At 43.2% G+C, this 23,636-nt stretch overlaps 1 protein-coding gene across 1 annotated transcript in view; it reads left to right on the top strand.

The window, feature by feature from the left end:
- The window catches only part of CUNH1orf21 (chromosome unknown C1orf21 homolog), a 102,522-nt gene extending 79,138 nt beyond the window's left edge, over positions 1-23,384 (top strand). Inside the window, exons 4-5 of the mRNA XM_051185966.1 lie at positions 3,492-3,552; positions 22,550-23,384. Coding sequence (XP_051041923.1) covers positions 3,492-3,552; positions 22,550-22,588 — 100 coding nt within the window. The 3' untranslated portion in view covers positions 22,589-23,384. The remainder of the gene's footprint in view (positions 1-3,491; positions 3,553-22,549) is intronic.
- The last annotated feature ends 252 nt before the right edge of the window (positions 23,385-23,636 follow it).

Here is a 23,636-nt window from a genome sequence, read left to right as displayed (position 1 = left end):
GACAGAGTCAGGGATAACATGAATATGTAAAGGGCCAGAGACAAAATGCAACCTTCAAGAGCCTGCCCCCACTGGCCTGCATCCCCCCCAGCCAAAAGCCCCACATTCTAAGGTTCCCACCACCTCTCAGTAACCCATTAAGCTGTAACTGTCAGTGAATTCATCAATGATGAGCTCAATAATCTAGTTGCTCCACCCCCAGAACATCTTCCTCTGAACCTTGCTGGATACTAAGCCTTGACAGCATTACCTTTGGGAAGTCATTATCAGATCCAAACCATATTACCGCCTTACATTTTTGTAGCTGAAGTTTTCCATACTTGGAAATTTTGTATGTCCCTAGAAATGAAAGCAGAATGCCTTTAGTTCTTAAGCCCATTTTGCCCATCATTTCTTCATTGGATTGCTTTGCATATGCAACTGAGTAGCAACTTCAGTAGAAAGCAAAGCCTCTGAGGGTGCAAGTTCTTACAGAACTTTGCTGTGCCCACTCCAGTATCCACTGAGCTTTGTTAGTTAAAGCAGGCACCACTATGTAGCTTTTAGTTAAAGTTTAGGTCTAGCGAATGTTAGCCCCACATATCATGCTGTATAAACTTGTGTCCCTTTCTAGTATGTAGAGTGGAAAGATAAGAAAGTGAGTGGCTTTTCCCCTTCTCTACCCAACTCACAGTCATCCAGTTGTGCATTAGGAAAAGAAGATGCTGAAAACAGAGTTGGTACCCAGACAGGGACTGGTCCTCACAGGGCAATTTGTCCTCTTAAATGCTGGTAGTAATGCTGCTATGTTGGTAGGATTTCCCATGTGATAAAGGGTAGCATCCATGTGTATCCAGCTAAGTGTTTGTTTCATCAGGTTCTGTGTTGATCAGATTTCTTTCTTCCCTCTGGAATGAGCCCATGGAAGAGAGGGTAAGCCCTCCTCTTTCTTACCTCACTAAAGGAGGTGATAGACAGCTAACTAGGACCTGGAGGGAGCATTTGCTCCTCTGGAGAAGTGTGCCTCTGACAGAAGCATTCATCTGAAGATGCTTATGTTGCCACACCTTGGCTTTGATAGTAACAAGCCCCTTTCTTATTCACTCAGTCCCACCTACAGCAGAAAGCATACTGGATTTCAAGAGTGAACTTGCCTGGTATGTAAAGACAGACAGGGAGCAGCCCCCTAACATCGGACAGTGCAAACTAAAAGTGCTGAGGTTTTTGTCCTTGTGTCTCCACACACATTCTTAGGCCAGTGGCCGTCACCTTCAGTCTCAAGTTCCTGATACAGAACCCATAGTAAGTTCATTGTGACCACAAAGATGGCAGCCACACTTGCAGATGCCCTCCCTTGTCCTCTGTGCGTATGTGTGGCTGCTAACCAGGCATGGCTGTTTTCACTGAAGATGTCAATGGAAGTCGACATCTGTAGATGGTTAGCAGTGGAGGCTTGCTTATGTGTGATGAGGAGTCTGAGGCCAGGCACCTGACCCACACTGCCTCTGTGAGGGGGGTCAAGAGTCACATGAATTTAAATAGCACTCCATTAGTTAATTAGCAAATGTGTGTTGCCTTGCTCTTGAATGCAAAGTAACATTGCTAACAACTGCAACCAGCAGTTTGCACCATGAACACCAAAGCCTAAGAACTGCTGTCTTCACGGAGTCTTTTGAACATTCTTAAGGAGGCAACACAGACATGTGTCTTTTATGTTATCTATATAAAGATACACATCTATTTTAAAGTCTTTGATACCTGGAACCTACAACAGTTCAGAGCCTGGCCAAGAACAAGAGGAACCAAAGTGTGTCCATTCGGCCAGTATGGGTGCCAGGCGGCTCATGCTATGCACCCTGAGGAAGCCTCAGAGCCTCACCCTCCCTGCAGACACCGCTGAAAAAGCTTGACTGTGCTGATCTAAAGCCTGCAGGAAAGTAACATCCGGGAACATAGCAGAGGGAGGACCAGCACCACTGCCACAAGAGCGGTGTCAAGATGAGATGCAGAACTAAAGCACATGGGGGCTGCAGGTTTGTGGACAGCCAGCCAGCGCTGTCCATGCTCATGGCCCTGAGTGTTACAGTATTGCAGGAGGGTGTGGTGATTTAAGACTACCAGATGGCCTCTAGTCAGCAAGGGAACATTAGTGGATGGTTATAGTGAGCTCTCTATTAAAAGAGAGGGTCTGCCTACAGAGCAGCTCAGATAAACAAAACACTTTGATGTTTAAACGGGTGGAGCCAGGAGGGAGCTGGGAAAGCTCAGCGCTCACACTGGCTTTTTGCAGAAAGAAGGCTGTTTGCTTTGTTCACTTCATCCCAGACTCTTGCCCTGACTTTCAAATCTGCATACGAAAGAGGGTCCAAACCCCAAGTAGAACATTTCCCTGTTGGAGTGGTTTCATAAAGGATGGCAAGACTGCATGCTATGTGTGAAAGTGCTTTGTCAACTGTGAACTGATTAGTGGTGTCACTGTTTACGTTGTTTTTGTTTCATAGCTGATGGCATGTGCTCACAGATTTTAAGTTGTGGCCTTAGACCTAGAGGAGAGCTCATGGGAATCCAGATCATGGAAAGATGGAAGGGTTTCAGGACACGTGTGCCCTCCAGTGGCCTCTAAGGGGTGAGGAGTGTCATGTGTCATGCTAATGGCATGTAGGTGGGCTTCTACCCACACTCAGCTTAAAGAAACCATTCTAGACCTGCCTTCCACCACTGCAACCAATGTAGTTTGTGTCTCTCTCACCCAGTGCCCTTCACCTCCATGGAATATCAATATGTATCATCAGGCTAGGACCAGGTTAGCACTGAGGCCTATTTTGCCACAGCTTTCCCATCTATGATCCCTGCTCTTTTCATCTTCTTACATATTAACCCCATCAATAGCAACTAACTGAGCAGGTGAAATGGAAGGGGACAAGCAGCCCATACGATGAGGATGACTCAAGGGCACTTCTCAACTTATCCCCTATCCCAGTGGAATTACAGTTACCAAAGGCGCAGAGACTGACCAGGGCCAATGTCAGGCAACTGTTCTGTCCTCTGCTTGTGTGTCTTCAGCCAGTATTCATGGAACCATACATAGCATATGTCAGTGCTACAAGTTCAGTAAGATCCATGCTTTGATGTAACAAGAATACTTTGCTCTGTCACACATGGGGCTAAAGATGCCATGTGTTGCATGTCCTTACTTAGTTGTTTTAAAATCCCAAATATGTTCTTGAAGAAAAAAAAATCAGCAGACCTTACCCAGTAATATCAATATAAGTAACCCCTGGACACTGAGTGGGAGTTGTTTTCCTTATGTCATGAGCACTAGTAGACTTTGGAAATATATTTGCAAGATCAGTGCAATGACATCTGTTCTAAAGTAGTGTTGGGGTATTTTGGTGGGAAACTCTGCAGTGAATAACTGTCTGCTCCAGAGTTTAGGGTTTGCCATCACTTACTTAAGAAGGTGAGGTTCAAGAAAGCATTGAAATATATACTTACTATTCTTTGTTTTCCAGCATGCACATCTCTGAAAGCCAACAAGAATTCTTCCGAATGCTGGATGAAAAAATTGAAAAGGTAAGAATGCAAAATAAATAAGGTAATAAACTACATTATTTCAGATTAGAAGCTGGGAGATGCTTTTTACCACCATGTTCTAAATCTTCTGGCAAAGGATTTGACAGGAAGTAAAAAAAAAAAACAGAGTGTATATGAAAATAATAATGAGTTACACCCCCAGAGTCATAGGCTATTCCAGCTCATTCTAGTGAGTCAGACCTGGTAGAAGCTACTGACTGCTAAGGATGGCTACTGCCTACAAAAGGTGCCTGCATCGCCTGACCCTGCACTGAGTCTTTCAGACATCTCATCTCTGTTTACATTACTCCCCTCCTCTGGGCAATGATTTATTTGCCTCCAGACCACACCAGCAGAGTGCTGTTACAGATAACACACAGGGCTATTGTCTGCATTTTTGTGAGGCTCAGAATGCTTGAGTGACTTTCCCACAGTTGCCCACCTAACACAATGCTCCCCTTAGGCTTCAGCCTCCCTTCTTACATTTTCAATTGCTCACAGGCAAGTGTGGTCCAGAAATACTAAAGGAAAAGTCAAATAATAATTCATAGCTCTTAAGTAACTCATGACTATTGTTAGAACTATTATTCATTGTCATTAACCTCTTACTGTGCCAGATCCATACATTGAACTTTATTTATTATACACTTGGAAGTACCTGTATACACCTACACAGGGCCTAACCATCGTCCAGTCAGACGAGGGTGGTCACCTGACCCTGTTACAGAGCTGAAAATTCCTCTCACCCAGTACTGTTGGAGCCATACTGCCAGAGCACAGCATTGCCTGTGTGTGTTTGTGAAGATACTGCTGTTAAAAAAAAAAAACCATACTCTACTGCCAGTTATATGGGAGCACATTCAGTTACAGTACATGGTGATTGGTATACCTGTTATACTACTTGTAGCTATTTTTAAATGCTTTCCTTCTGTATATAACAAAATAGAAGTTGGCAGTAGGAAAGGGTGGCCTTGCCACATTGATATCCATCTCGTGCATCTTGGGTACCTTAACAAGCCACATTAGGTGACTGACCTATGCCATCCAGATTTATAGGAACTCCCTCTCTGATGTTTGAACAACAAAATTGTCTGGTGATAACATTTCTATAAATGGGTCTTCATCATTATATGACGTGTGACTGTATATAGGAAACCATACAGATAATAGGGATGGCTATAATAATGGGGATTGGGATTCCAGAGTTCTGTCTCTCTTCAGAGTCTTCAAGTTGTTTCTCTAGCCACCTGTGGATTTACATTGACAGTAAAGTATACAGTTGAACTGTGTAGAAGTGTAACAGTAACTTGATCTCAAATGTTGCATGTACTGAATGGAGTACGGAATCAGACTTACAAATCTGACATAACTTACAAATGCTATTCTAAAAAGAATTAATTCAGAACACATTGGACTGTAATTAAAACATCACAGGACAGTCTTTTGAGTTTCAGTTTTGATTATTTTACCTCCTCTTTTGATGTGTATGTGTGCTAGTGCACATGTTGGTTTGGAGACACATGTGTATGCATATAGAAGCTGGAGGTCCATGTTAGATATCATTCATCATAATGTCTCCACTTTGTTTTTGAGGCAAAGTCTCTTGGTGGGACCTAGAGCTTGCCAGTTGAGCTAGTGTTGCTTGCCAGTGAGCTCCAGGAATCCACTGTTTCCACATCCCAGTGCTGAAGTATAATCATGCACCATCATGCCTGGCTTTTTTTCAATGTGAATTCTAGAACTCAGGTTGTTGTGCATGCAAGTTAAGTACTTAATGATGGAGCATGCTCTCTCTCCTCTTTCTCTCTCTCTCTCTCTCCACCTCTCCTTCTCTCTCTCTCTCTCTCTCTGTCTCTCTAGACACCCTCCCTTTTTGAAGATAGGATGCTCTTAGGTGGGTGTGTCAAGTTTTATTTTGATTTCTTCTTTGAAAACTTCATGCATGTATACCTTTATTATACCTACCCCTCACTCCCCACTCCAAGAAATTCCACGCAGTCCTCTGCCCCATCACATCTCTCTCCCAACTTCATGTTCTCTATTATAATTTTTTATTTATTTCTAACCCACTGAGTCTGATTAATGCTGATCATATGTGTGGACACGGGAGAACATGGAGAACCTACCAGGAGCCACTCTTATCTAAAAAAAAAAAAAAAAAAAAAAAAAAAAGACAACTCTCCTGTCCAGCAGCCAATAATTCCTCAGCTAGGGGTGGAACCTGCTAAGTCCCTCTCAATTCCATGCTGGAAAGTTTAACTGGCTTGATACTGTTCTCGTATAGGTAACCACAGCTGCTCTGTTCATGTGTGCAACATCCATGTCATGTCCAGAAGACAATACATCGCAGCACTCCTCCCCATCCTCTGGTCCCTACAGTCTTCTGCCCCACCCCACCCCTGCGTCCATGATATTCCCACACAGTGGGCAGGGATGGGGATATTGATGTCCCATCTTTGACTAAACACTCATAATCTCTTGTTCTTAGCACTTAAAGCAGCCATGCCTCTCTGCATTAACAATTCCCCACTGTGGTGAGAAGCTTCTCTGAGCAAGGTTGGAAGCAGCACAAGTCTATTGATAACAACATAAGCATTTAGAAGGCAGTTTGACAACATCAATAGGTTCTCCTCTCCGACTTCCCTAGTTTTGTGTTTTGACCATGTTTATAGTCTCAGGCACAAATTCCCTCCTGAGGAGCAGACCTCAAACCCAATTGGAAGAGTAGTTGGTCGTCCCCTTAACTGCCTTGCCACCATTGCAGTAGGGTTTGCATCTTGTCTGGAAGGTCAGTATTGTAGCAGGAAGAGTCCAGCAATGGGTAAAACCCTTGAATTCTTCATTCCCCAGAAGCCTGCATAGCACCTTCCAGTTCTATGAAAGCCAACCAGGGGAGAGTTTTCTGGCTTACTCTGTGTCCTACAACCAAATGTATGGCGTCTCCAGAAGTATGATCTTACCATCTAGTTATGGTAGACAAACTAAGTGCTAAGAACAGTGACTATAGCCTGTTTTATTTTTGTTGCCTCTGGTTATTCTCTGAGGAATAACTTGTATGGAGGTAACCCATGCCTGGCGCCGAGATTTTCACTTAATAACTGATGTCTTTAGAGAGCAACATTATTTATTAACGTGGGGTACTTCTGTTCAAACTCCTTTTAAAAATATTTTTAATTAGCTTGCATGCTAGTGGAGTTTCCTAAGGCTTCATCATACATCTGTAATTATAGTTAACCCACCCCTACCTCTCCTTTATGCCACCTACATCTATGCCCACTCAAACCTTTAGCTTCCAGTAGTCTCCCCCATTCCTGCATACTCCATGTGTTCTACTATCGTGATTTTTCACTTGCACTACAGGATCATGAGGTCCCAAGTAGCTTTTTCATGTAGACGTCATTTTAGTTAAGGCTTTTCCTGGCCCCTTATTTCCCCATTCCTCTCACTATGCCAACTGCTTGAGTCATTTTCCCCCAATATTCCCCCTCTACTTTTCATCTCACTTGTATTTTACCAGCTTTCTTGTGCTAAATACAAAGAATTGAAGAAAAGATACACATACGAGAGATACTATGTGGCTTTCTTTTGTTTTTGTTTTGTTTTGTGGGTGTTTCATCTGGACATCTCTTCCTGAAATCCTGCCTTATGGTTACACTATTTAATGCAAGGTAGAAATTACCTTAAATTTGTAAGAATTTCAGAATAGACCCAGTATCAAAGTGGAACTATGAAAGAGTAAGTTCATAGTCTTCTATCTCATTGAAAGATGGAAGTGTCAAGGACAGCACAAGAAAATCCACAGAAGCAACTAACCTGGCTCCTAGGAACTCACAGTCTGAACCAACAATCAGGGAGCCTGCATTGGGCCGACCTAAGCCCTCTACATATATGTGACAGTCGTGTAGCTTGGTCTACTTGTGGGACTCCTAGCAATGGAAGCAGGGCTGTCCCTAACGCTTGCCTGGCTCTTGGGAACCCATTCCTCATACTTGATTGCCTTACCCAGCCTTAATGGAAGGGTAGGTGTTTAGTCTTGCTACAACTTGTCATGCCATGCTTTGTTGACACCCATGGGAGGCTCGTCCCTTCCTCAACAGAAACAGAGGAGGAGTTGACTGGGGGTTGGGGGGAGGTGAGAGGGAGGGGATGGGAGGAGAGGAGGAAGGAGAAACTGCTTGGAAAGTAGAAAGATTTAATTTTAAAAAGGAAGACCAGCATCTACTACAAACGTAAAAACTAGAGATAGGTAATGATAGCGTTCCCAGCATTTTTTATTTTCAGTAAAATACTGACATGTCTGACTTGACATTGAAAACTTCATTTCAGATTAATTACCAAGTTTCACATATTGGTTCATGTTCAGCATGCTGATATCATTTTGTTTAGTTAAAGAAAAGGTAAAAGAGAAAATCATTCTCACTGTAATGATAAAGGTCTTTTCTTTTTCTGTTTATTTGGCTTTTCTGCTACTAGCTTTCTTTTGACAATAAAAAAGATTTGCTTAGTGGTTCAGGGTAGACTAGAAAAACTGAAACCTATATTTTATGTTTTCAACATTTATGAGCTCTGATAGACATTAAGATGACCTCGTCCCTTCCCAACAAGTTTCCACGACTGAAACTGTCTCCTTTTGCTCAGAACCAAGTTCATCGTTCCTGTCTAAAACAAGACTTCCTTTTGCACCTAGGATGGGTCATGACATGTTTGGCACAACCAAAACACCAACTCTGCTTAAGCCATGCACTGGGTAGAACCTCTCCTAGACAAGGAGTATTTTAAATTCGATATGAACAACGCCCCCACTATTGGACACCTTTTCTTTTTTCTTCTTTTGTTTGGCTCTGATAATCAAATGCAGAGGCTCATGCCTGGTGCCTGCTAGGCAAATGTTCTGCTTCTGTGCTGTGCCCCAAGCCCAGATACATTTATATGTAAAAGAAAGCTGCTACTCCACCTGACATGCCCTCTCTGGCTTTGTGCAGATAATCCCCTGGCCTATAAGCTATGTCTTTCTGTTCCTCCCCTTCTGTGCAATCCATCCTTTTGTGCATGCTGTTCTAGGTACTATTGCAGCATCCAAAATGCTCCTTCTTAGTTTATGTGTTTGGCTCAGTGCAACCCTTGCTATCATTCCTATAGCCAAAATTGAAGCTGTAGTCTTCCAAGTAATTTTGTTGGGTTTTTAAAACATTTCTAAGTAGTTCTTTGGTCAGTGTAAGCATGAAGACAAACTGTAAGCCAGCAATGGAAATCCCTTCCACACAAACCCATTTCTCCTTCCTTTCTCACTTCCCTTCATTCTTCTACATAAAAGTACCTCTCTAGGTCCCTCCTATTCTTGCATGATTTTGAGACCTTGGCTCTCTTGGTAGGGATTACTGCAAGCGATGGTTTTTGAGGAAATGTCTAAGGAAGAGTAGTATATAAATTTGAAACTAGTTCATTTTAAGATGAAACTTAGTTTCTCTGGACATCTCTATCTACCAAACAACCATTTATTTACACTTGGAAAATAGTTAGGTCCCTGGAGGGCCTGATTTCCATGGGCTCAAAACTATTCTAGTTGGTAAGAAAGGTTATGATATCTGCGTGTATGAAGTTATTTATTTCAGGGGCCCTTCTCTATTACATCAGATTTGGTCAGCATGACCCATGCCTGGAGTCAGTACACCAGGCATCAAAAAAAGCATACTCTTGATCTGGTGAAGTTATGCCTGTGATGCTGAGTTCTGGGTGAACAACTCTTTTCAGGGCATTGAGTCTCTGAGTTGCTGGAGAACCAAATACACGACAAAGCTTTACTTTCTGGCAATGTATTTAAAGACTCCTTCCATGCCTGAGACTGCTGAGAAAACATGGGAATATTATGTACAAGCCTAAAGAACATCATATGGCCTACCTCACATGCCAGGGAAGTCATGTCAGGTGTTAATTGGAAGTGGACTTGGCTGCCGTTATCATGATATACAACAATTTGCTGCAGGGCTAGGGAGATGGCGCTGTTGGTAAAGTGCTTGCTTGAACAAAAAGAGCTGAGTTCAGTCCTTAATAGGCAGTAAAAGGCTGTGGCACAGTGGCACACATCTGTAACCTCAGTGCTGAGGGAAGGGACTCAGGAGCATCTTGGGGCTCTCTGGCCAGCCAGGTTAGCTAAAACAGTGGCATCAACCTCTGGTCTCCATACACACATGCATGGAGAAGTATGCAGTCATACACACACACACACACACACACACACACACACACACACACACACACCGCAATACCAATGTCTTGCTCCGTGATGAACAGTCATAAAACTACAGCCACGTCTTTTGCATCTCTCCCTTCACCCCCTCGCCTTGCCATCTCTCTCTCCCACATGTATAGCCTAATTAAATCTGTGATTGCAAGGGGCAAGGGCATGACTCAGTCCTGTTTTGTTTTTATTCCTGCTGCATAGCTTTGTGCAGATGACTTAATAATTGTCATGACAGTGACCCTGGTCTAGAAACCACTAGTGAAGTGTGAACACCCTCTGGCCTTTAAGAACCCCGGAGCCATAATTGTTGATTATAAGGAACTGTGCAGAATGTCTTACCCCATCCCTCCCACTTCATCTTCCTCTGAAGCGAAGCTGGCCAGTGTCTGTCAGTCAGGAGAGAATTATGACACACTCTGTGTTTACGCTGAGACCTCTGTTATCCCTGGGGAAACCTGCTGCATGGAGACATGGTCTGCTCTTCCCTAGAGCTGCCCTCACTTCAGTTGTCCTTTATAAATACAGCAGCTAGAGCACCACCAAAATGTTTTACACTCAGATTTTCATCCTTGATTTTTGGAAGTTGGGAGCTGGCCATTCAAAGCTGCCTTCTCTCAGGGTACCAATGAGTGATGGCAGACACAAGGATCAGGGGAGCATCCTTATTCAGCATCCACCTTATTAGTGATGAGTGATTCCCAGACACAGATCCGGAACTAGTTTGGAATCCATATGTAACATTAAAAACATCAAAAGGTCTGTTGTCAAGTTATGTAATATGAAATGTGTAACTCAAACTATTAAAGACTCTTGCATTACTAGGTATATGCCCTTGAAATTCTCTTACATAATACAGTTAAATTCACCATAGCAATCTGTGTTAAATAGCAAAAATGAAAATTTTAAAAGCTGGAAGCAACCGAATATGCAGCAGAGGAGCAAATTAAATCTTCTATATCCCAGTATTACACAACAGTTAAAAGAAATGAACCAGATGTATTGATGGCACAGTTACATTTCTCAAATGGTATTATTAAGTGAATAGAGTAGTTGTATAAAAAGTGTGTTGTAAAAAATACTATGGTATATATTTATACTTAACGTTAACAAATAGATACCAGATACCAGTCATCTGTCAGGTATTGACAGGCATATGATAAATGCGTGTGCATATGTTCACTTTAGTGTGGTATGTTCTATATGAAATATCTGTAAGTGACAAGTATTTATGTGCTTTTAAATGTTCAGACACATAAAAGATGTTATATTTGGTACAGTAAAACTAGCATGTCATCAATATAATAGAAATATTAAATTATCTAAAATAAGGTTGGTGTGAGAGTGTATCAGTTGTAACTCAAAAAATAAAAACTTAGTGGTTGTTATTGGGGTTCAAGCTTCAAGCTGAAGATCAGAGAAGCGAAGCAGCCAAGCCACTACCTCTTACCTCTATCTCAGGCCAAAAGAGCTGTCCTATCCTCAGCATGGCTGGAGACTAAATCTCTCATGAGACCCTTTGGTTCTTCCTGTTTTACCTCCCTAGTGCTGGGATTAAAGATGTGTGGTCCCAAGCACTGAGATCGCCTTTATATGAGCAATTTCTCTATAGGACTGGCCCAGTTTCATGTAACTCAGTGTGGCCTTGAACTAACAGAGATCCATCTGCTTGTCTCTTGAGTCCTGGGATTAAAAGTATATGCCATCTCTGCCTGGCTGCATGGCTAGTTAGTATGGCTGCTGGGATTAAAGTTATGTATCACCATTGCCTGGCTCTATGGCTTGTGGCTAGCTTTGCTTTCTGTACCCCTAGGCAAGCTTTAATAAATCATAAGTAATATATCACCACAGTCAGGGGTTGATATAGAAAAAGAAAAAAGCTGAGAAGGTGAATACCAAGCCTGTGGCCATTGTAATTTCATGTTCTAGGTGGAAGGGTGAAAAATAGATCGTGACACAAAATACGAGGACTTCTGGGTTTTGTACAGTGTTCGTTCCATTCTTTGTACTGCTCTGAAACGTAAATTTCTCAAAGTCAAGCGATGTCAAAGTGGGAAAAAAGCAGATTACACAGTGGCCACTGGCCTGGCTCCCACCTTCCACTACACCCAGTATGTGCAGCTATCTGGAAGGAAATCTCCAGGGGGCATTAACATCCAGGCAGAGGGCCATGTACTAGGTCACCTGAAACATTCCTATTTTAGATTTCACTTGAAACTATTCCCAAGGCCTCCATAGTCATAGTCACAAATAAAACTGAATTGTCTAGCCTCTATGAAGTGCTGCTCTTGTTGGCTGGTTGGTCAGACATGTAGTCTCACTAAATTTAATTGGCATCATAACCCATTGAACCAAGCAGTCTCCACATACACAGGGATTTTACATTTTGTCCGAAATCTACTTGGTTGCCACCCTCCCAACATACCACAGTCTTAGGAAATATGTTGGGTTGACAACTGCAGACATACAGTGAAAATGCAGTGGACCCCTTGAGTCTTCCTTTCTGGAATGTGGGCAAGTTAGCCATGCCCTGGAAGAAGAAGAAGAAGAAAGCCATGTGGAAGTGTTCTCCTAACCCAGAATTCAAGAGGCCTCTCTGCTTCCTGCTAGGTTAGCTCATGTTCTATCTTTCATGGTTCCTAAGCTGTCCCCTATGTTTCCTGTTCTGAAAGCCAAGAGAAAGGAAAGGAAGGTGAGCTCCTACTTCAGCAGGCAATGGCACTCACTCCCTTTGTGGGGAGAAAGAAAAAACACCATGTTAAAAATTGGCCGTCCTCTGTGGGCCTTGTCTATGGAGCAGTTGAGAGTGGTGAGCAGCCTCCTTCACTCCTCCATGGTGACTAGCTAGGCCAGTCACCATCTAGACAGCCTTAGTGGCTTTGAGGGAAAAGGACAACAGGGTGTCTGTAAGCCAACAACAAGCTGATGGTCCCAAAACTCTTGCTGGTGACAACTGCAAGGAAAAATGGGAATGTGATTAATGTGATCATCTTCCCGAACAGCCATCCATCCTCACTATAAATTCTAGCTTAAACACCTTAACTTGGGGTTATAAAGGCACTCGAGAATGTGGAATCACATCTCTGTCATGAGGCAAATAGATCAAATCTAGATTCGCCAATGGTTCAAAAGGAAACGAACCTCAGGGACACCTACAAGGCCCCTATCCACCAAGTAGGTTGTACTAGAGTTCCTGGCTTGGGGTGAGACTCTTAAGATTCTCTTAGAATTAAGTCCAGGTAGCCTGGAAATTTTCCACAAAAAATTATGGCACACCTATTTATCATCACACACACAATCACAACAGGGAAATTTTAAGAAAATAATGTCCAGTAGAGGAGGTGATGACATAAAAAAATTTTTGCCTGTCACAGAATAGAAATCACAAGAGAATGCTGTTTAGATGGATGAAGAAGTCGATGAAACTTGAAAATTCAGATTTAATGGGGAGATGAGATTGTAGATGAATTGTTAAATTTTGTTTTGGTTGCTACCATTTTCTCTTTGGTGGATCATGAACAATATTTTATAAGTTGCCACTTTGCAGATGTTTTCTAAGTTGGTGTCTTGAAGAATTTGGTTCATCCCAGAAGAAATGGTAAATCTCTCTGGGTAGAAATTTGCTCTGGTGTTTGATCTGCAGGGAATGGGAAGGAGCAGAACCCTTGAGCAGCACAGTGTTGGCCTCTTGGTGTGGGGCGGGATCTTTGGTGTGCTTTCTGGAACTGGAACAGACAAACTACAGGAACCAGGCTACATCTAGCCCACAAGATGACAATGGTCTTTACATAATGAAGAGACAAAATAAGATTTCGCAGTATTTGAAAAATCACAGGAAATTCAATTTTTGGTAGCCCCAGATACTTTTGGGGGTTTGCAGTTGATGTTATTTTGAAACAGTGCCACAATATGTAGCCCAAGCTTGTCTCAAACCCACAGTCCTCCTGCCTCTGCCTCAGAGTGCTGGGATAATTGGCACCACCATGCCCGACCTCACACTTGTTTTATGGGGATTTGGCTGCACAGGTTAAGCTGTAGCAAGGGCCAGATGGAACAGAACTTCAAGTGCCCATTAGCTGGCTTTGCCAAAGAAACATGGGTTCAGTGTGGCCTGGAGGAGGTAGACATCCCAGGTTCCGTATCCTGAAGTGATGCATATACCAGTGTCAGGCAGAGCTTGGGAAATGGGAGCTTTAACACTTCTGAGTACTAATGGTGGATGGTAGTATGGATACAATGAATGGGGGGTAGTTAATATGTGTACTGTCTTGAAAATGAAACATCCTATATACCAGGATTGCCATCACTTGTATTATCATGGTGATCCCTCCTGAACATGGCCAAAGCAGCAGCCAGAGGCTGTCATGCTCTGCTGCTCCTCACCAACAAGGCCTTTTCCCAACTGAAATAATAATGTGTGAGTCTAATTAGAATAAAGCTCATTAGAGACAGAGACAGCCATTAATGCCTCCATTGATTTTTCTAATGAAATAAGCCGGGGGAGGAGACTTTAACAGGGCAGCTAATTATTTTTTGTTTTCTTCAGCATTTCTTCTGCATTTAAACTGTTGTTGTAAGCTGTCATTAGGCTGTAAACAAAAACGGAGCTGAAAGTAGTGTGTGACTCAAAAGGCTCCAACATTTTCAGCCCCGAGGAGGACCTGTGCTTCCAGCCCACAGTCCTACAGGGAGTTCTGAGACCACAGCCCCCTCCCCATTGTGTTTCCTCTGCATTCTGGCTAGTGGCTCTTAGATGCTGTAGCTATAGAGCATGGTTCTCTGCCCTTGCTTCTTGTTCAAGGTTGAATGTCCACATTCCACAGGACTTGGGTGCCAGTGCCTCACAGTAATCATACCTAGAAGGAACAGCTTGTTCCTGTTTTGGGAAGGGAAATTCCCATTCAGATGGGACAATCACACTTTATTAATCAAATACTCCTTGCTACTCAGAAAGCAGTAAAGTTCCGGTAGAGGCTGTTATAGAATGGTAACAGTCATTCAAACCCGAGTATGTGGCTGGGGCAGAACACTTGCCTAGTGTGCATGAAACTGACAAGGAAAACCAACCTACTGGGCATGATCCCACAGATGCTTCACCTAGAAATTACTTAAATAAATAGAAATGGGGCCTAATGAGCAGTGGGGTTCTAGTGTCAACTTCTAACCCCACCTTCATCACTCCTGCCTTTCCCTCGCTTCCTTACTGTTCTAGCAACACAAGCTGGCCTGACCCGCACTCACACTGTAGCTACAGCTGATGCAGTTGAATTGTTCAAAGGGGTGCCGCTTCCTCCAGTGGGATCCCAAATCTGTGGACAGCTTCCTTCTCTCAGAATGCAGGGCACTTTCCCATTACTGCCATTCAGCAGCCTCCTCTCAAATTGGGATGTTCACAGGTGATGTAATAGAAAACACAGGGTTCCGTCGACACCAAAGGATGGAGGTGAGCAAGAACCAGAAGCTTACACTGTGGACAGAATTACAGTACAGCCTGTTGGGGTAAAGAAGAACCTCTGAGAGGGGGAGAGACGGGTTCTTCTTGGAGTATCTGGGGACAGAGTGACAGGAAGATATCATATTAAACCCAGCTCATACAGAGTCAAGTAGCCAGGTAGTAAATGCTGGAGAAGTAGGAAGGAAGAGAGTAGTGAGTGCATGGGAATAAAAGACTGTTTCAGGCAGAGAAGATGCATGAGATTCCTGCAGCTGTCTGTCTAGTGGTAAGCGTAGGCAGACAGACAGACAGACAGATGTTTTTTGAGGTAGGGTTTCTCTGTGTAGCTCAGGCAGCCCTAGAACTCACTCTGTAGACCAGGCTGGCCTTGAAGTCACAGAAATTTGCCTGCCTCTGCTCTCAAGCACTGGGCTTAAAGGCATACACCACTACTGCCTGGATGTGTGAACATATACCTGTTTTGGAATACTTCTTCCCATGCCTTATAAAAAGGGGGGGGCTACAAGATAAATACTTGTAATTATAAAACTGACAACTTTGCCAAGGTATAATTCATACACCATGAAGCAAACTGATGTTACATGCATGGGCCGATGGTTTTTAGTAAGTTTGCCCACCTGCAGAGCCATCAGCACTCTAGTTTTCAAACACTACTATTGTGTGATTAATGACTTTCCTATTTATAGTCAGTCTTCGTTCCCACTCTAATCATGTGCCTTTGGGTTTTATTTCTCTGATTGGTATTAAAGGGGATACAAATCTTCACTGGGCTTAGAGATTACCAGGCCACTTTAAAAGCAGCCATACTTGTCACAGCTAGCACTGATTGAGAGCTGCATCCCACTGTACACCCTCGAGAACTGGCCGCCCCGAGTATCTTATCCCTAATTATTGCTAAAGCAGATTATTTTTCTCTTTGCTTTTTGCTTGTATTCACTCTCTGTGATTTACTTCTCTTTAGGATCTTTACTTCTCTTATATCTTCATTTTAAAATTTTTTTTATGAATTTTCTCACAGATTACGTGGTAAATCTTTTGGCTGTTTTTGCTAGTGTGAAGTTTTCCCTTTTCTAATGTGTGAGTATAGGTGCATGCATACAAAGGTGTGTATGTGTGCGTGTATGTGTGTATGTGTGCCAAAAGACAACCCTGAAGGTCATCCTCAAGAATGCCATCTACTTCCTTTGAGGTAGAGTCTCTCACTGGCCTAGAGCTCACAGGTTAGGCTAGACTGGCTGGCCAGCGAATTCCAGGAGTCCTCTGTCTCCACATCCTTGGCACTAGAATTAGAACACACTCCACCATGCCCAGCTGTTGGGGGACGGGGAGGCAGGTGCACGTGTGTACACGTATGTGGAGGCTTGAAGCTGATATGAGTGTCTGCCTTGGTCATTTTCTATTTATTGAGACAAAGTCTCTCTGAATCTGGAGCTTGCCACATTGGCTAATCTGGCTAGCCAGCTTGCTTCAGAAGCCCCAAACCTGCTTTCTGCTTGCTGGGGTCACAGGTGGCCAACATCCCTTCCCGGCTTCTTAAGTGACTTCTGGAGATCCAGACTCTGGTTCTCAAACTTGTACATCAAGAGCTTTATCCTCTAGGCCATGTCCACAGCTCCAGCACGCAGCTTTTACATGGGTTCTGGGGATTGAACCATGTCCCCTTGCTTGCAAGGCAGGAGCTTTACAGATTGAACTATCTCCTCTGCTTGAAGTTGCTTTTATATTTTTTCTTGTTTTAACTCCTATGCTAAAGGTTTGTTTTTAACATGTCCACACACATACACACACCCATACACACACACACACACACACACACACATACCCACTCCCCCCCACACACACACACCAAGTATTTAACTGCTTAGTTAACATGTCCTCATATAAACATAAGTTCAGTGTTATGCTCTGGTAAACTTTTAAGATTTAGTACACTGTCAGATACTTAATTTCCATGCAGCTTAAGCTGTATTTCTAGGATACGGCCAATGTTTGCTTGTTTTGGATGTGTCTTTTAAAGAGGCGGGAGAAGAAGGCGGGGGAGAGAAGAAGGCGGGGGAGGAGGAGAAGGACAAGGAGGAGGAGAAGGAAGGAAGAAGAGGAAGGGCAAAGAGAAGGAAAAAGAGGAGGAAACTAATTTAGAATCAAAGGAGACTTGAGGTATATAGAGACAGGTTAGACTCAGGAAATGGAACCAAGGTTGCCATGGAATTGCAGGGATTAATATCCACGGGGTCCAGAGGCCAAGAGCATATCTTCTCTGGGGGCTACAGGAAGGCAGGACTTTGCTGCACTGTTCCAGCATAGTTACCATTTGTATTGTTTTGTGGTGCCTGGGCTGGGACATGCTAAATAAACACTTTATCACTAAGCTGTACCATCTCTTTGTTATTGTTTTTTGGGTACAGGGTTTCGTTAAGTTGCCCAGGCTGGTCTTGAACTTGGAAACCTCCTCCTGCCTCAGCCTCCCAAGTGGCTAAAAATGACAGGTCTGTGCCACCAGACCCAGATTTTCCTATCATTTGAATTTGTACAAAAATGCCCCTGTGGCTCTTTGAAATGATCCTTTTTTGACAGCGTCATTTGCAGTTTCCATTTTTGTAATGTGCTGGGGCCTCCTGGAAAATTCTTTGGTGGGTCCTTTACCCAAGGCTGGAATTGTGACTAGCACACAATTGCATAAAGGGTCTTTACAGAGGCTTCCACAATTTGGGTCCCCTTATGGGTGTGGAAGGGCATTCTTCCCCTAAGAGACTTACTGTGTGTCCCCAGCCTGCTCAATCCTATTCCCTGCCTCCCTGACTGCTGAAAGTTTGACCATTCTGGTTTTAGAATTTCTTTAAACAATTTAAACGAGACATGAAGTCCTGTCAGCAGAAGCTGGTTCCCTGGCTTGCCCATTAGACTCAGTGTGCAAATGGGAGGACTCGTGGGATATGGGGATTGGAGCCCTCCCAGCAAGTCTCTGTGTCACTTAGGACTTCACGCCATGTGGTACCTCTTAGCTGCTGTATGTCCTGATCTCTGAAGTCTTTGTTCCCAAAGTATTTCATCCTCTGAGCTGCCATCAGGAGATAAGAAAAATGAAACCAACTGGAATTTGAATTTTCTTATCAAGTTACTATGGCCTCCCCAGAAAGTAGAGATTAGCTCTGGGATCTTGGGCTTCTCTGAGATTGCTCACAAGCCACGAGACTCTATTCCTACCCTGCAGAGTCGATATGAATAATAAATGAAATGATGTCTGCAAAGCAACTTGTGTGGGTTTTTTCCTTCTCCTCGTAATAATTAGAAAAATTTAGGGGAACAAATTCTCCGGAAATGCAAGTCTCAGGGTCTGGCTTAGACAGAGGGTTTATTCAGCTTTGTCCCTCAAGGGGTGTGATAGAGGGCCTTTGTGTGCTGTCAGTAAACCTGCAGTATCTGAAATGGTCTCTTAGGTTTTTTGTTATGGTGTGTGTGTGTGTGTGTGTGTGTGTGTGTGTGTGTGTGTGTACGCGCATGCGCGCGTGCAAGCGTGTACTTCCTCATAGTAGAGGGGCCCGTCCAACCTCACATGAGCTAGCTAAACCACTTAGATGTGAGGCCTTACTTTAACATAAGATGGGAAGGGACTTTAGTTTTTGTCATAGAATTTGTCCTCATGTATGGGATTGGGATTCAGATCAGCCTGGGACTTACTGCTGGGGAGGGGGAGGGAGTTCTTTTCCATGGACTGTCAGGTCTCACTTTGTGACCACTGCCCTCACTCACAAATAAGGCTTTTCACCACTACTGGGAGCCTGAAACAATAACAGTGACAGCAACTAACATTTAATGACTATCTGACAGAAAGAAATATTTTTACGCACATAACCCTTATCATAGCCTTATGGGATAGAGAAAGTGACTGTGCCCAAGAAACCAAAGCCTGTCATTTTACCCAGGTGTGCTGGGTTACCCTACTAGGACACCCCTTGGGGGAGGGGGTGTGAAGTCAGTGAGGGAGTATCAGCCATGCTGCAGACTTAGGAAGTTAGGCCTGCCTTTATACCCCCTCCCGAGGTCCTATTGGCTCGGGGCTGACTCTGCTGTAAGTCCTTTTCTCATTGGTATCTGCTGGCAGGCGTGTCCCTGGCAGCTGTCTCTGGGTATTGAGGCAGGCTTGGCAGCTTGGCTCAGGGAGGAAATGACTGCTTGCGCCTGTGAGCTGGCCTGAGCACCCAGGACAGGGCGACTGCCGCTTGGGTAGGCTGGCCACAATTTCCCCTACACAGGTGCACTTTTCTATGCTAATGAAATCTCCATGAGAACTCTGACCCCAGCCTATCCTGCCCAGCTGCTTACCCAGCATCCATCTCCAAGCCCAGTCTGAACCTCCCCAGTTACAGCCACACAGAGCCCATTGCTTTGATACTTGTAAGCTTGTGCTGCTAGATTTGTATGTGTCCTGTATCCCATGCTGGAGAATAAACTCCCAGTGGTCAGGAACCTTGTGGGAGGGGGGTCTCCTCTCCTTTATAACTCTCCAGTTGATGGCTGAGAAGGTGGCTCCTGCCTGGTCTGGGACAAAGCTTGGGATGCTGTCATCGTGAGCCATGTCACTGGGAAGACTGTCATGGGGTGAATACTGCCTGCATACTCTTCTTGGGAGCATTGGTTACCCATTTTCTCTGTCCCCTAGAGGCGTTACACTGCCAGTGACTCAAACCTCAGTAGACACTGGACTTCCATTCTGCAAGGCATATGGGACTGCAGTCTGATGGTGGAGGAAACTCGATCGGGCTGTGTAGTGGCTCATTCTGACAGAACAGGCAGTCGGGGGCTGTTTGTCAAGGAATGGGTGACCATTCCTGCTTCTGCAGATCCCAAGGCTTTATTATGTGGTAGTGTGTGTTTGCTGGTTTATTTTGTTTTCTTTTTGTATGTGAAACACATTTGTATACATGTATGTACACACCATGAACAAATTAATTTGCCAGGTACCATTTAGACACTATTAATACCAACTTTGAACAGCCATGCCAGATAACTGTCATTATTTTTATTTCATCAATAAGAAAACTGAGCCTCAAAGAGGTAACTTGATCAAGGTACCAATATTAGTAAGGAATACAGCCAGGATTAGCACCCAGACATGTGTTTAATAATTCATTATAGTGACACTTCAGCATTAGGAAAATGTGAAACATTCCCAGTGTGCAGATAGATAACAAAGAAATATGTAAGCATGTTATATATTTGAGGAATAGTCTCATTAAAAATATAATCACTGGTGCTTTCAAAAGTGCATTCCAATTATTTAGAAGATTTTGGGTTTGTTTGAAAAAAAGAAAGAGAGAGGGATGGGGAGAGAGAGAAAGAAAGAAAGAAAGAAAGAAAGAAAGAAAGAAAGAAAGGAAGGAAGGAAGGAAGAAGAAAGAAAGAGAAAGAAGAAAAGTAAGTTAGTTTACTGAATATGCTGAAAGTAGCTGTGGGCTGAGAGGTTAGAAAAATACCTTAAATAGCCAAGAATTCTAGTTTCTTTAATCTAATGAAATATGATTTATAATATTTAAAAAATCAGCCTAAAATCAAAGGAGTATGTGCACAGTAAACAAAGAATTATTTGTAACCAATATTCCATGCATACCATCTGCAAAGATGAGATAGAGTAAACAGAAACAAAATAAGCAACAAAGTATGAGTTGAACTTGCCTGAAATAAGTGTACTATAAAATAGTTAACAAGAAAATAGTATGGAATAAATGGCTTGCTTATCAAATAAGATAAACGATGGGAACATCCATTGTCATACACAACTTACATTATTTAAGGTTCTCATTTTTATGTGTTGTAGAGCCTTGTGTTTATTTGTTTGTTTTGTTTTGTTTTGTTTTTTGAGACAGGGTTTCTCTGTGTTGTTTTGGAGGCTGTCCTGGAACTAGCTCTCTAGATCTGCCTGCCTCTGCCTCCCAAGTGCTGGGATTAAAGGCATGCACCACCAATGGCCAGCCAAAATTTCTGCTTTTAAAGAAGTGTTTGTCCCCAAATATAGAGCATCTAGTTTATATTTGAAAAGAGAAATCAGTGAGGGGTACAAACAAAATAATCCATCTTGACTGTTGGGCCCAGCCAACCTGTTGAATCATGCCTGAAAGGGGGAGTGAGGATTGAGAAAGAAAGACAAAAGACAGAAGATGGAGTCAGGAGGGCTCTCAGTGAATACTGCAGATGCTTCAAGTTTCTTACTCATTGTTTTTATATACCCCAATCAAAGAGGTGGGCAAAAGACTTTCTTATTATGATATAAGAAACAAACAAAGGTAATTACCTCCTTAATACGCAGTACATCTAGAGACCACACCCTAAGTCAAATTTACTATTATTTGGTCTCGAGGAGCAAGACATCAGCTACCCACACTTTTCGCCAAACATCCTGTTGTACCTTGAGGAGCAAGTATAGGTTTGAACTCTATGACCTTAAGTCAAGATGGAACAGACTCAATAACAAATGGGCCCTGACACTTGACCTTTCACAAAAGCCTGGCCTTTGACATTGTGATGAATCAGAAAGGTAGTTCTGTCTGTGGAGACTTGTCCTCAGAAGGTTACATATGTTGATCAAGACAACCCAGCCAGGTCAAATACCAAGCTTCAAACCTGGTCCCAGCTGTGTCATCATAGTGGCAAGGGGATAAAAGATGCTCAAAAGCAGCCATTCCCTACTGGCCTTAAGCCTGCCAAGAACCTGCTTGCTGGCAGGCACATGGAAGCCTCATGTCCTTGAAGTCATTCATTTGGACCAGGCACAGCCCCAGATCTGTCACACATGTTCATAACATCCTTGTTTGCTGTTCCTTTAAACCATTTTAGAGTGAATTAAAACTCGAGCATCCCTTGATTACATTTCCTCCTCCTTTGACATTTTACATTGCATGCATGGGGTTGGAGCTGTAGAATATGAGTAGCAGAAAGTGACTGTTGAGTCTCCCTGATGAGAGAGAGATAAGACTCCTGTCTGCTTCATCTCTTTAATTTCTTTGTGTGAGCGCCGTCTCATACGCGCCTGTAATATAAGTTGACATAAATTCTTGCCAGCATCTTAACAGAGCTTACTGTAGGTGTGGTATATCGTGCCTTGAGATAAATGGAGCTTAAAAATCAGCCAGCACATGTATGTGATGCACCGCTCTGCACCCAGCAGTCACAGATGAAACCTGCATTCCATTGCAAAGCAGACTTAAACTGGAAGAAATTATCACCAGTAACTGTTTTGGGCCCTGTGTTTTTGTTTGTTTGTTTTGTTTTGTTGTTTTTATTCATGTGTCCTTTTTTTTTATTCCCAGGGTCGGGATTACTGTTCTGAAGAAGAGGATATAACATAGCATCGGTTCTCCCACTCAGACCAGGAGCTACTACTGTGTAAATAGGTTACACCCCAGTTGAAACCTTTGCAAAGGTCGGTTCTCTTCACCGAACAGCACTATAGCAAATGAAGATCGTTCCATATCGTATGCCCCATTAAATTACAGTGTTTCTTAATGAACCTGCAAAGGAATATTGCTAAACACAAACACACACACAAAACAAAAAACAAACAAACAAACAAACAAAAAACTGTTCTGGAACTTTCTTTGTTGCTGCTAGTTAAAACTTGTTGCAACTTTTCACTTCTCTTGTGTCCAAGTATGCAGCAAAGTTGTGCAGTTCACTTAAAGATACTATTGGTTTTCCGATGCTCTCCGACCTGTTTTCTATAAGATGAGGTAGTGATGAACTCTGATACAGACTTCAGTTCTAGCCTGGTTCTGCTTTGAAGTCAAGCTTCTCCCATCTTTCCTCCTTATCCATCTCTTCCACGTGGTCCAGAGATGGCCTGAGCCTTGCTTCTCACTGGTAATGTGGGTCTTTGGAGATGGGATGGTGGCCATGGTGAGCCTTGTTTCTCTGCTCAGAAGTAGAAGAGCCACAGTTGGTTAAAAGTAAGCTGTGACCTGGCTCCTGGAAGTGACATAGGAGTGAGCCACAGGTTGTTCCACTTACTAGGACTCTTGGTGCAGGGTTAAGCTTGTAGCATTGGCTTTTCTCAGACGCAAATGGAAGTGTGACCACAATCATTTTGAATCCCTCGTCCTCCTCACTTTTTTTTCTAAGAAATAAACATTTTACTGTTTTTATGTATCCTTGTCTTCTCCCATTCATCCAGTTCAGCATTTTAAGATGATCCTAGGTGTGGAAGTTGTGTTCCTTCATAGAGACACTGTGATTGGCCTAAATGGCTCCCCACCCTTCAGTTGATGTCTACCTTGGTTTGGAAGGGCTGTGAGTGGTTAGAAGAAATGAAGGAACAACCCCCATGACTTCTTAGGAGGGCTGGAAACCCCCTTAACCTTCGGCTTTCTTAGGTATTAAAGCACGTTGTTTTCTAATTCT

The sequence above is a fragment of the Phodopus roborovskii genome, unplaced genomic scaffold, assembly GCF_943737965.1.
Source record: "Phodopus roborovskii unplaced genomic scaffold, PHOROB, whole genome shotgun sequence".
Taxonomy (NCBI): domain Eukaryota; kingdom Metazoa; phylum Chordata; class Mammalia; order Rodentia; family Cricetidae; genus Phodopus; species Phodopus roborovskii.
The sequence above is the reverse complement of the archived record's forward strand: the minus strand, read 5'-3'. Positions and strand labels throughout refer to the sequence as shown.